This window comes from Trachurus japonicus, chromosome 1, assembly GCF_045865225.1.
Source record: "Trachurus japonicus isolate A0001 chromosome 1, Traja_1.0".
In the NCBI taxonomy this organism is placed as follows: Eukaryota; Metazoa; Chordata; class Actinopteri; order Carangiformes; family Carangidae; genus Trachurus; species Trachurus japonicus.
Genome location: NC_140907.1, coordinates 39816721 through 39830736, shown reverse-complemented (window position 1 = coordinate 39830736; position 14016 = coordinate 39816721). Strand labels below are relative to the sequence as shown.

Genomic DNA, 14016 nt, shown 5'->3' with positions numbered 1-14016 from the left:
TTTTTGTGTTCACCTTCATTTTATGGAAGCCCAGAAAGTCCTGAAAGATTTGATTTATTAAAAAAATATATATATATAATATTAGTTGTTACTTTTCAGGACCTTTTAAGGCCTCCGTATTAGTTTGAAACAAATGATGAAAGATTTAAATGTTTTTTTTAAAGTTTTTCAGAGAAGATTTGTGGAGTGTTTATTTGGACAGATGTTATTGTGGTTGTTGCAGGTTTTCATCAGAACAACATGAGTTTCTGGTTTTCATTTCTAAACCACGCTCATAACGCAAAGTTTGTGTTGATGCAAAGACCCAAACATTAACGTCAACATCACAGAGACCAACGGACTGAGCACATGAACCGTGAAGAACCATCAGGAGTTTGTTCATCTACAACAGGTTGACACGTCTGACGATAACAACAAAGACCAGTCCAGTCGTCGGTTCAGCAAACACTCGACTGCGAAGAAAGTGACTCAACATGAAGAAATAATAGGGTTTGTGTTTGTAAAACCTTCTAATGACCTCTAACACCTTCAGCTCCTTCTACATGATGCAAACATGTTGCAGTGGTGACAAAGAAACTGGCTGAAATCTCAGCACTGCGTGTGTTTAAACTGTGACCAGTCCAGCAGACAGCAGCATCTCACACGACTAAAACCTGAGAAAGACCTATCGTCTTATTCTGTTGTGTCTGTAACTGAGAACTGAACGGACTCTAATGGATCATGACGACATCAAGGGTTAGGCACACTGAGGAAGACGTTGTCGAAACCGGTCTGTGTGTGTGTTAAGTGCCGACGCAGTTTGCAATAAAAAACAATGAGAAGGACATGAGTGCTGCTGGCCTCTCTTCTTTTTCTTTAAGTGCAACTTTTGGCCGTGCACCTCTTCAGTTTGTTCCTGAAAGTTTTTTGGAGAGTGCGTGTTTTTCTTTGTTTTTAAAGAAACTGGCCATCCCAGCACCGCATGTGTTTAAACTGTGACCAGTCCAGCAGACAGCAGCATCTCACATCCAGCCACTACTAAAACCTGAGAAAGATCTCTCGTCTTATTCTGTTGTGTCTGTAACTGAGAACTGAACATGACGACATCAAACAATCTTTATTTAAACTGCTGAATCTGAGCTGAACTGTGGGTGTAATATAATAGTAGGAATCCACGGCTTTGTTACAAGAAGACGGAGGTGGAGTTCACACAGAAGTTCAGGGAAAATAAGACTCAAGTCTAAAAGCAGGAAGTCTTACGGGAGGATTATTGAAAACAAAAACTTGCAGCACAGTGGGAGAAATCTTTTCAATGAGATCAGGATGGGTGAATTAAAAAAAACATTAACTGCTATGACCAGGCGATGTCAGACAAGCCAGTTTAAAGTCTCCTTTTCAAACTGCCCACTGCCTAATGTCACCTTTTACAACGTTGTTTGTTTATTGTAAATCTGTGTGTGTTTTATATTCTTACTTTTAATTTCCCTCATCTGTTAAATGAGCTGCACAAACAAACCATGACTCTTATCCACCAACACCTTTACTTCTCTAAATTAACTTAAAGCCCCAGTATGTAGGAATTCCCCCATCTAGCGGTGCGGTTGCATATCTGAACGTATTCTTGATGTTGCATTCACGTGAAATGGGGCAGACGTCAGACAGACAACAGGCGCTGCATGTAACAGGATAAACAAGCGTCTATGTAAACAAGTGGTCCGCCAGCACGAGGCAAAACAATACACGTGACAATATGTTGTCATGGTGATGTGGTATTGTTTTACCGTCTTTCTCTGGTGGAGTAAAATGACATCCAGTTGGTTTGCCGACGGCCGTCTGCCTGACTGCACCTGAATGCAACACCAGTGCCTCCGTCCTTCCTCACACTACACAGTGGTGACAGTTTTAACAGGCCGCTTCCGTGGTTACCTACGGTCAGGATGCAACATGGCCGCCTCGGTTCGGTGCGTCGCCCACTTATGTATTTGTAACGACTTGTAACAACTCATTCTAAGGAACCAGAAAGCTTTCATTTGTATTCGACTTCAGTGAAATACGTATTTATGAAAGACATGTTTGATTTTTGATAATAAAAAGACAAATAAGTTACACACTGGGGCTTTAAGAGGACTGGTCAAATCTTTTGAAGATGCTGAACTTAAGTGTTGAAGCTCCAACGCTTTCAGAAAAAGGCTTTCCAGCTTCTACATCATGGTCATGGAAAATAAACTGATTAGACCACTTGGTTAAGAAATTCTGGTCGTGGTTGAGAAGCTTCAGGTCTGTGATGGAGTCAACACCAACAAACGCCAACGTTTTCATTACCTTTTTATGGTAAACTGTGTGTGTGTGTGGTGTGTGTGTTTGTTAGTGTTGACTCAGAGAACATAGCAGAACCACAAAGGATGAGAGCGTCATCAACCCATCGTGTCTTCCTCATCCACTCCTTCAAAATAAAACAATGGTCCAAAGCAATAAAAAAAAGTCATGGAAAAAATAAAATAGAAAAACAAAGAAATGGAAAAAAAGATTTTAAACTCAGCTCCAATGACAAAGGAGGAGGAGACGGCAGCAGCGTCCCCACAGCTGGACGGAGGACAGATGTTGACGTGTCACAGGCAGTCGCGGGACAGATCCAGATGTTTCAGCTTCTTATTTATTGACTCAAACTGAAACATCTGAAGCTGAAGGAGTCTGATCAGCTTCACATCGTTAGCGGGTTTGCGTTTTGTTGGACTGCGTGTGACACACGGTGCAGCTGCAGGACGACGCTGCCGTGAACCTGCAGACAAACTCCCGGGAGCAGGAGCCCGTCTGCCTTTAAAGGACACTTCCAGCCTGAATCCACATGTTCGCTGCTCGTCGCGCTCATCGACCGGACCGTTGATGTCCAGATGTGTCTAGTTGCCAGGTAACAGAGGTTCTGCTTTCACTAAACTGTTTCATGTTGTTTTCTGTTTGTAACGCCGTATATAAGGGCCGTCAAAGTTAACACAATACTAACCACTATCTGTTATTGTGACCTCTAACCAGAGATGGACAGAGTACTCAACCCCAGTACTTGAGTAAGAGTACAAATACTACTGGTCAAAATTTACTCCGTTACAAGTAAAAGTAGCTCAGTCGACATGTTACTCGAGTAAGAGTAAAAAAGTACTTGCTTTTAAATGTACTTTAAGTAAAAGTAAGAGTAAGAGTAAATGTCTTATTCTTCACATCAATGAATGACTCTAATTGTTTGTAAATGAATGTAAGGAGCTTTTAACTCTTGTTAGTGAGAATGAACTCTTTGCTGCTCAGCTGCACTGATGTGCTGCTTTTAGGGGTTAGGGTTTCCTTCACAGACAAACACAGCTTGTGTCCAATAGGATTTTAGAAAAAGACCTGAAAGTAACCAGTACTTTTCAGCCTTCCTACTTATTAACTCCAGTAAAAGTACAAATATTTGTCTTGGAAATGTATTCAAGTAAGAGTAATAAGTACCAAAGAAATCTAATACTCTAAGTAAAGTACAAATCCTCTGGATATGTACTGAAGTACAGTACTCAAGTAAATTTACTCTGTTACTGTCCACCACTGCCTCTAACCCACAGTTTAAATCCACTGGTGGGAACGAATCAGCTTCAGTCTCAGTCTGTATCATCTCTGCTACAGTTTCCACTGATGGAGGCATCAAGGTTTTTATCAATGGAGCTTTGAAGCCATTGATGACATATTGACAATATTTGTCATTGGTTTATGTATAATAAAGTTGCATTTGCATAAAGCAGCATGTTTGTCCATTATTGACACTTGGAATATATGAAAAAGCATGTGATTTCCTAAAAGTAAAACAAAAAAATGTCAGGGTAAAAATAGATGCTCGACTTTTAGCCTTCAGATATGATGTAGTTATTCTAACTTATTCTTCCCTTTAAAGGATTGTAACAACTTCTATATTATTATACTTTTACTCTTCAGATATTGTTTCATCTATATTGGTAATGGTTCAACAATGTTTTCAAGCCACCAGTTTTAAACTTATTTGAGTAGACTCAAGCTTTTCAATTCATTCATACTATTCTTCGCCAATTCAAGTAATTACCACCCATTTCATACATCTCCGGCCTGCTCCTCCGTCTTTCATCTTCTACCTTTACTCTTCAGATATTGTTTCATCTATATTAGTAATGGTTCGTCAAATCGTCAACAATTCTAGTAATTTCCAACCATTTCATACTCTTCATATATTGTTTCATCTCTTCAAGATTTCTTCAGCAGTTTCTTCACTTAATTCAGCATAGTTTCAACAATTTATTCAGCTGTACCCGTATTTCCTTCAGGAAATGCATTCTCTAGTTCTATTTCTATTCCTATCTACTGACGTGCTTCTGTACAACCACAGTCTGGTCTGTGCTGCAGCTCCACTGCAGCAGCTGGCGGTGTAGTAGTGTGGTAGTGTACTAGTGCCTTGCTCAACAGCAGGAATCAGCAGAACGCTGCGATCAGGCTGGATTTGTCCTTTAAGATACATGCTGACGGACGGATGAATGAGGCGGAGCAGCTGCCCAGTTATAAATCATAACGTCGGTGCAGCGGCCGTCCGCTCGGCTCATCTGTCCACCAACATGCCGTCAGAGAGCTCAGCTCTCCTCTGATTGGCTGGCTGGTTCTCTTACCGGTCTTTGAGGTCCAATGGGCTCTGACTCTCTCCGGCGGGGTCGTCCTGACGGCAGCGAGTGACAGGGCGACTGGGCGGGGCTTCCACCGCTCCTCCTCGACGCCTCCTCCTCCGTTAGCGTTAGCATCCCTCGGCTGCTCTCCCTGGTGTGAGTCTTTGGACGAACCGCCAGCTCCCCGGCTTCAGGAAAACAAAAACATGAATATTTTTATGTGTATGGACCCGAAATTCAAACAGATTGAATTACATCAAATAACATGGTCCTGATGGTTATCATGGTAAATAGCTAATGCAGAACTATAATTTTTCAAACAGCGTGGTCATCAATAAAGACTTTCTCCTAGCTAGCTAGCCCTGCAACAGAGAAATCATCCGCCTTTGAATGACTCTGATTTTACATGTTGTAGTTGTTTGTCAAACAAGTGTGGAAATCAAAACAAAACAATGAGACCTTGTTGTTTTAGCAGCAGTTAGCAGGCTGGAGCTATCTGCTGACCAACGCCTTGGAGCTAAAGTTGATGGTTTGACCACTGTCCTAACAGCCTAGCTCGGCTTACCATGTCCTGGATCAACTGAAAACGCGCTACACTTTATTCTGTCGTTATCGTATCATATAACCGTATTGTCTGCGACTGTCAAGGGACGACGGATGGAAATTAGCAGGCAGCTATGAGCTTCAAATAAAATTAGGAGTGATTGAAATTAGATAGAACAACAAGTTCTGTCTGACAAAACTGTATTTGGTGGACTATAAACAGGTTCAACTGGAGCCCCCCCCCACCAGAAGCTGCCTTCATCAACTCTTGTTAACATTTCCATGTTTCTCACATTCTGTGTCACAAACTATAAACTGTTTTCTTGTCTGTAACAACATCTATTGCACGTCTGTCCGTCCTGGGTGAGGGATCCCTCCTCTGTTGCTCACCCTGAGGTTTCTCAGATTTTTCCCTGTTAAAAGGGTTTTCCATGGAGTTTTTCCTCAGTGGATGTGAGGGTCTAAGGACAGAGGATGCTGTTGTGATGCCATGTAAAGCCCTTTGAGACAAACTGTTTGTAAAAACGGGCTATACAACTAAAACTGCCTTGCCTTGCCTTGCCTTGCCTTAAACACTAATAACACTAGTTATGTAATCACAGTTCAAACAAAGATGTGTACAGGAGCTCCTACCTCCAGCTCTGAGCCTCCTCCTCTCCTCCTGCTCCTCCAGCGGGCGGAGCTCCTCAGGCTCCTCATCAGTCGTTCCCGATGTGGTCGGCTGGAAGTCTCGCAACTCCGTCTCTTTGTCGATGATCACCCACTCTTTGCTGTCGAAGTCCTCCTCCTCGGCCAGCGGGACGGAGCGGATGAAGGCGTTGCTGTGCGCCTCCTGGTCAACGGACGCCACCGACACCTCCTGACGGCCGCTGATGTGTCGATCGCCACGGCAACCTGGATCGACGGACAGCATCTGAGCCGGCTGGGAGGAGTAGACGTGGCGAGACGGAGATCCCAGAATGTCCATCCTTGACCTGGAGGACACAAGTCCAGTCATGCATGTCATCAAGGGAAGACTCAAGCAACACAAAGTCCAATCTTCAGTCTTTAAAGACAAGTTCAGATTATGTCTCAAATGAATGACTAAATCAGGTCCCAAGTCCCCCAAGACAAGTCCCAGTCAAGTCCAAGGTCTTAGAATACAAAGAGGTTAAAGTCAAACGTTAGTCAACCCAAGTCCAAATTTGGTTTGGAAACCCTTAGAGCAAGTGTAAAGTTTTAGGTCACTGGAGCAAGTTTTGTCAAAAGGAATCTCAAGTCAAGACTCAAGTCGGTTCAGGTCAAATCCAAAGATCAAAAGTCAAAAGTCGTATGTACTTAAATCATGAACTAGTCAAGACACAACTCTTCTCAGAAAATGAGTCGAATCTTTGGGCCATAACTTACCAAGTCACAAGTTTTGTCAAAAGAGTTTCAAATCAAGACTCAAGCCAGTTTTAAGTTGAATATTAAGTCTCAAGTCAGTTGAGACAAGTCCAAGTCAAGTCGGGTGACAAGTACACAACTTTGAGAACGTGCCCAAGTCATTTTAAAGTCCTTCAGCTCAGCCATATCAAGTACTCAAGTCAAGTCCCAAATTCTGTGAGAGAAGTTAAACTCAAGCCAAATCAAGTAACACAAGTCATTGAGTGAAAGTCTGCATCAAGTTTCATCTTAATTAGCAGCATGGAAGTCTTCACTCTCCAAGTTCAAGTCTTTTCTTCCATCTGTACACCTTTATGTCGTTGTTGTTCCTTATCTCAACTACAATATTCCTTCCTCTAATTGACACCTCTGTTTTAAGAAAGCAGCCTCCTGCAGTTGTTTCCTGTAGGTTAACGTCACCTCTGTCCGTAGGCGTCGGCCCGGCCCTCTGCAGCAGACAGCCGGTCGGATTCGGGGCTGTTGACCCGGCGGTACCGCAAAGACCGACCCTGGCCTGTCGGCGACTCCGGCACTCCGCCTCGAACCGGCGACACCGGACACACCGACCGACCTCCTCCATCCTCCTCCTGAGCCCCCTGAGGGAGAACAAGAAGGAATGTCTTACTGTGCGTTCACACCAAAAGCTTCCAAAGCGTCAAAACGCCAGAAGAAATTCATTTTCAATGAGAGCCCGGTGACACTGAGCGTCCAAAGCGTCAACAGGCGTCGCCGTGCTTCCAAAGCTTCCAAAGCGTCCAAAGCGTCCAAAGCGTCACCAGACGAGAAGTTGAGCCACGGTTAACTTTAGGGTAATTAGCTATGACGCGGTTAAGCGGCAACCGGCGGCAACCTGTCAGAATAGAGAGGTCCGTCGGCTGCCTTTTTTTTGTATTTCGGCTCCCCAGTGACTACCGCGATCGAACTTTGATGTTAGTCACGTGACGAGCGGCCAAAGCGGCTGAAAATATTTGCCGTTTTGGGAGCTGTCTTGTCTGACGCCCAGCCTCGAGCGTTTTTGACGCTTTGGAAGCTTTTGGTGTGAACGCACAGTTATGGGTAGATTAAGATTTAAACCAACAGGGTCAGAACCTCCTAAAACTGTTCAGTCCAAACCTTGTTCAGGCTGATCCTGAGTCTGTTGCGATTGAAGTCCGTGTCCTCCCAAGCCTCTCCTGTTTCTCCGGCCTGCTGGACACCCGTCTCCCCGGGCGGTCGACTGGGCGGCGCCGGCGGGGCGTTTTCTTGATCGCTGAGATGTTCGTCCTGCAGAACGTCATCGGTGTTCTCCCGCTGAAGATCTCCAGGAACTGGCGTCACGATGGCTCTGTGGACGGGAAACATCAGAAGGTTTCACTTCAGAACAGGCTGAGGATTAACAGAGTGTACCAGAGAATAAGGACACAGAAGGAGATTAGTTGTGTAAATGTCAGAACTGCATCTCATTAAAAAGATGCAACATTTTTTTTTTTCGTGTCTTGCCTCACTCCTGAATCCATGACCAGCAGATAGACACCATGCTTTCGACTGTGCGTGCAGTAACAAGGGAGATAGAGCCGTATCACCCGTAATTAGCTTAGCTCAAACACTGGAAGTGTATAGGTAGTGTTAGCCTGCCTCCACCTAAAGTCGCTAATTAGCTTAGCTCAAACACTGGAAGTGTATAGGTAGTGTTAGCCTGCCTCCACCTAAAGTCGCTAATTAGCTTAGCTCAAACACTGGAAGTGTATAGGTAGTGTTAGCCTGCCTCCACCTAAAGTCGCTAATTAGCTTAGCTCAAACGCTGGAAGTGTATAGGTAGTGTTAGCCTGCCTCCACCTAAAGTCGCTAATTAGCTTAGCTCAAACGCTGGAAGTGTATAGGTAGTGTTAGCCTGCCTCCACCTAAAGTCATCAGAGAAACTCTTCAGCAACTCTAAAGGGAAACCGGCGGGCCGATCTTCGTCTCAGAGCTGACAAAACTCTCCGGTAAGGCATCTTGAGCGGTCAAATGCCGGTAACGGGACGAGATCGGTCAAAACGGAGGGTTCAAGCAAAGACGCTTTATTTTGGTTCAAGCTAGCTACATCGAGGGTAGGTTAGCTTCCTATTTCAAAGTAAAAGCACAAATTCTAGCCTCATGGTTTTCTGTATGTAAAGGGCAACGGCCGGGTGTTTTATTTTGTGAAAGTAACCAGAAGTGCGTTGGTCAACGGCTAGCTTGAGTAGTGCCGAATTTGTCCGAACAATGTTGTAAACAGCTGGTATTTAGACAAATTAACGACACACTGCTGATCTAAACGGCTACTTTCTCACCTAAACATGTTTGAAATGTGGATAACGTGATATATTTACAGAGTTTAGAGCTAAAATGAAATCAGCTTCTGACTGCTGATTTCGGCTCAGGTAGGAGGCAGGCTAACACTACCTATACACTTCCAGTGTTTGAGCTAAGCTAATTAGCGACTTTAGGTGGAGGCAGGCTAACACTACCCATACACTTCCAGTGTTTGAGCTAAGCTAATTAGCGACTTTAAATGGAGGCAGGCTAACACTACCTATACACTTCCCGTGTTTGAGCTAAGGTTATTACGGGCAATACGGCTCTATCTCCCTTGTTACTGCACGCACAGTCGAAAGGATGGTGTCTATCTGCTGGTCATGGACTCGGGAGGGAAGCAAGACACGAAAAAAAAAAATGTTGGCGTATCCCTGACCCTTTCTCTACCACCAAGAGTTTGTTCAGTTTGGATTTATAAATGATCAACTCTGAGAACTCCTTCTCCTGTTTGCTTCCGGTTCAGGAGGCGTTCAGGGTCTTGGTTCTTACCCCACCATGGCGGCGGTGGGTCTGGTGTTGTGCTGTGGTTGGGTGGAGGCACTGGTTGACAACGTGACATCACTTCCTCCCTTCTCCCAGTCAAAAGGCTCGTTCTCGGTGATGATTCGCTCCTTCATGCTGTTCTCAAACACTGACATCAGCAGCTGAAACAACAATGACAAGATGGAGTCAATGATCTGAAGCCGCAGACGTCCTGCAGACGGACGGATGGACAGACGGACAGGTGTGGTACCTGGTAGTCTGGTTTGGTGTAGTAATCGAGGGCCAGGACGTGGTCCAGGAAGATATTAAACTCTGCAGGCATGTGTTTGAGCAGCATTTTATGGTCATAACGCTCCTTAATCTGACCAACTTGTTCCTGCAAGACAAGAAAACAAACAAAAAAAAACGACAGAAAAACACTTTGAGCTGCAGTGAATAAATGAGGATCCATCAAAGTGCTTCAATCTGTGACCATGCTATTAATTTTATCGCAAATGTAACTGGTTTACCAAAGGGCGGGGCATGAATATGTCTCACATAAACAAATAGTAATTAATCTAGTACAATGATTTCCACATGGCAGCAGAGAAACCTGTAATATTGATTCTTTTTAAACAACTTTGGAGCCATGAGCCATGTGGCATCTACAAAATAATGTATTACTATAACCTACATATGTCTCATGTGTGGCTTTACAGCATTTGTTATCTGTGCACATTATGTCCATGATTAGTCTTTGTATGTAATAACATGTTTAATACAGTGTATGTTACTGTTATATATTCATTGTATATATAGTTTAGAAAAACATCATATAATGTGTAAATTATCCAGGCTTAATTATGATTAATGATTTTACTATGAATTTTTTATTGCAAACTGGTCTCATATTGTTTATAACATCAACATTATATAACAGGCAGTGGGATGGATTTATGTTTATGTAATACTGTACATGCAATATCAACAACTACATGTTAAACTATTTGCAATTTCTAATGAATACAATTTAAAATAAATATTTATATTTTGTGTGTACATATATTTCACACATGGAAATTGTATATGAGTACATATATAGGTGAAACTCTCTGACCTTATCTTTGATTTTTCGCCATGGCAACTGTCCGACAGCGAACTCCACCAACATGTAAAACAGTGACCACAGGTCATCATGGCGACCCATTTCCTGGAGCGGGGGGAGAGACACACATGGTTCAACACACTTCTAATCAAAACTAATCTCATTATACTTAAAATAAGACTCACCACCTAAAAATGAACTTGTTTTTAGATCATTTTCACTTGTTTCAAACAAATTTTTATTTTGAAATAAGTAGAAAAATCTGCCAGTGAAAGCAAGTTTTTCTTTCTTATTAGGAGCACAAAAAACTTGCTTTCACTGGCAGATTTTTCTACTTATTTCAAAATAAAAATTAGTTTGAAACAAGTGAAAATGATCTAAAAACAAGTTAATTTTTAGGTGATGAGTCTTATTTTAAGTGGAAAGAGATTAGTTTTGACTAGAAATGAGACATTTTGACTAGAAATAAGACAAATATTCTTGATAAGATATTTGAGTTTTGCAGTGAAATTACTGTAACTTTAAATTGAACAGTTGAGAGGCGATGAGCGACACTCACCTTGTTTTTGTGAGCGTTGACGGAGGCGTAACGAACCGTCCCTCTGAAACCCGCCACCGTCCTCGGCTGAGCAATGAGACAGAGCAAAGTTAGCGAGCGCTCACGTCAACGAGCATCACCCAAACAAACGCACCACCACAAACAAACTGCTCCAACCACCAAACTGTTGGGTTTTATGCTGCGTTCAAGACAACTTGAAAGTCGGAAAAAAACGAGCTCCGAGTTGTAAAAAATGAATTGAACGGCGTCGAACTCGGAAATTACAGGTTGGAAACTCGGGTATCATATCAGAGCTCTGACTTTCCGACTTGACGTCACGACAACATCAAAACATGGCGGCCCTCGTCTTAAACGGTTAGAATTTAGACATTTTAAGTTCTTTGTTGAGGTTTGAATGCATATTTTTGTGTATTATTGCAGTAGCCTATATGAAATACGTTTATATTACATAAAGGGATAGTATCATTATATACCAATATATACAGTATATTATAGCGACCAATGGAACTGTGTATTTTTTTTCAGGTAAAACCTCTTTTAGGCCGCGAAAATTTGGGTCTGTTCACAACAGTTGTGTGTTGTAAATCTCTGGCCAGGGCTATTATGGGCTGGCGTTGCTAACGGGAGGAGTGCAGAGAGTCTTCTACTGCAATTAAAGTACTTAGGGGCTATTTGGAGATCATACAACCACACTTTAAAAATGCTACTATCCCTTTAAGCTGTGATTGTTGTATGGTGTGAAATTGTGTTCCTCATATGTGACGGAAATAACGTTGAACTGTTATCAAGGCTGTAACATTATATGTGCACTCATCTGCGGCGTCTCCTCTCCTCCAAAATAAACATCATTTACTGCTGCATTGATTTTTCCTGTTCAGCGATGAGCCACAATACGCCAAACTTCCTTCAGGTATCCATGTTTTTTTTTTTTCTCCCGAGTTCCTGCAGCGTGAACGCAATGATGTCGGAAGTCGGAAATTTTTGAGTTGGGATTTCCGACCTCTGAGTTGTTATGAACGCAGCATTAATCTACATCCTGTTGAATCGCTACATGTCGTTCTGCTGCTCAACAACTTGAATGAAACAGCAGCAGAGGGTCACGCTGCGTCCACACAGCCACGAGTCCACACGGTCATGGAGGGGAAGGGGAGCGGGGTGTGTAGGGGAGGGGTCAATTAACACGTCACCATGGTGATACCGTTCATCTTTATGTGGCGAACGGGATGCTGTGACATGCCTGGGTTACCATAGCAACTGGGTTAGACGTGCCTTGAATTGAAAAGTGGACAAATGGAGGATCCACTGTGTGTAAATTTAGATCCGTCTGCGTGACTCCGTCGGTGAGTCATGACACCACGTCGTCGCTGCAGTCTGCCGCTTTGTTTTCATTTCAATCTTTTATTCAATATTTGATCTTTGAAATAATTAAATTAAAATCTGATAGATCTACTGGACAGGAAGCAGACCGTCTCTACTGTTTCTACTGGAGCCTCAGCTGCTTTCACACTGATGTCACTTCAGTCTCAGTCATTTAGTCAAATTGGCCCATTGCCATAATCCCTATAGTCGTAGCAGTAGGTTCGGTTTCCCTCATCAAACTCATCAAATACACAATCCAACAACTCCACAACGCTCTGGTGGACAAGTTGTGAGCTGCACATTCACCACGCTATGAGATAATAACACAACGTTACCAGACAGAGTTGTTTTAGAGGGAAATACAGAGACTGCTTGATGAAAAACTGTCCCTGAAGGCAACGTGCATCAGCGGTTTGCATGAATTTCCCTCTAAAACAACTCTGTGTGGTAACGTTGTGTTATTATCTCATAGCGTGGTGAATGTGCAGGTCACAACTTGTCCACCAGAGCGTTGTGGAGTTGTTGGATTGTGTATTTGATGAGTTTGATGAGGGAAACCAAGAAATCCCATAATGAGCCTCCGTAGCGTAGCTCTGAGCAGCTCACGGCTCTGCTCCGCCGTTCTAAAACTAGCTTGCACCGACAATTAAAGGTAACGAACCTACTGCTATGACTATAGGGATTATGGCAATGGGCCAATTTGACTAAATGTTGAACTATCCCTTTAAGGGAAATCTCATCATCGTAGTGTTATTGGAATATTATTAGGACTTTTCTGAGGAATCTGAGTGATTCAGCTCTGAAACACACGAAACTCGTAGGTTTGGACGTGGACGATGGGGACGTGTCTCCAATGTTTGAGTCAACTTGTTTGAATAAGTCGTATTAGATAACGCAGATGTTTCTTCTTGAAATGGAAGTGTTTCTGGGGACACAATAAAGCGAGGGACCGGTCTGGGGCCTTTAGTTGTTTGACAATGGTTTGACAATAAGCTGAGTTTGTTTGGTTTATTAGAATGTCAATATCACATGGACTGTTAGCTTAGCATTAGCCTTTAGCCTGGACATTTCCCTTGAGTTTTTGCAGCTCATGTGTTTTCAAACTGAAGAAGTTGTTTTTCTACTTTTCTGACCAGTGCGTTAGTTAATTAATAAAAATGTGTTGACGATCTGATAAGCATTATCACATTTTACATTTTCTGCTTTGGTGGTCGTGCTGGCGATGCGGCTGTGACCCGTCTGTTGCTATAGAAACCACTCACATCCCTGGGTAACCATGGAGATGATGGAGAAACGGGAGGCATGCACGTCAAAATCATAAGTCCAAAGGAACTGTAAAGAAAAACAAAAAACAAAAAGACACTGAAACGGAAAAAAAGATGAAAATTATAAAACACATTAAACATTGAACAGATTTAAAACAAGAAAAACAGAAACAGAACATAAATCATTGATCAAACAAGTGATGACAGGTGATCAATACAGACTGAACATCATGCAAACTCAAACTCAAACTCAGGGAACGTTAATCCAAGCTAGGATGGATTTTATAAACTCCATAGCTTCTTCTCCCTCTGTCCTTTATTTTCTCTGTGGAGCTCGAGTTACAACCGGTCGGTTTCAGCCAATCAGAAGAGAGA

General features: G+C 42.8%; 1 protein-coding gene across 6 annotated transcripts in view; it reads right to left on the bottom strand.

Annotated features, from left to right (window-relative positions):
* LOC146992601 (tau-tubulin kinase 1-like) overlaps nt 1-14016 on the bottom strand; it is a 63728-nt gene that overhangs the window by 15083 nt on the left and 34629 nt on the right. For 3 of the 6 annotated variants that reach the window (XM_085787607.1, XM_085787615.1, XM_085787598.1), the window contains 9 exons: nt 13639-13708; nt 11018-11083; nt 10471-10563; nt 9625-9750; nt 9381-9535; nt 7689-7899; nt 6996-7171; nt 5805-6145; nt 4635-4816 (listed from right to left, as the gene is read on the bottom strand). In XM_085787607.1, coding sequence (XP_085643733.1) covers nt 4635-4816; nt 5805-6145; nt 6996-7171; nt 7689-7899; nt 9381-9535; nt 9625-9750; nt 10471-10563; nt 11018-11083; nt 13639-13695 — 1407 coding nt within the window. In that variant the 5' untranslated portion in view covers nt 13696-13708. The remainder of the gene's footprint in view (nt 1-4634; nt 4817-5804; nt 6146-6995; nt 7172-7688; nt 7900-9380; nt 9536-9624; nt 9751-10470; nt 10564-11017; nt 11084-13638; nt 13709-14016) is intronic. The other 3 variants (XM_085787581.1, XM_085787572.1, XM_085787590.1) reach the window with 1 other exon arrangement.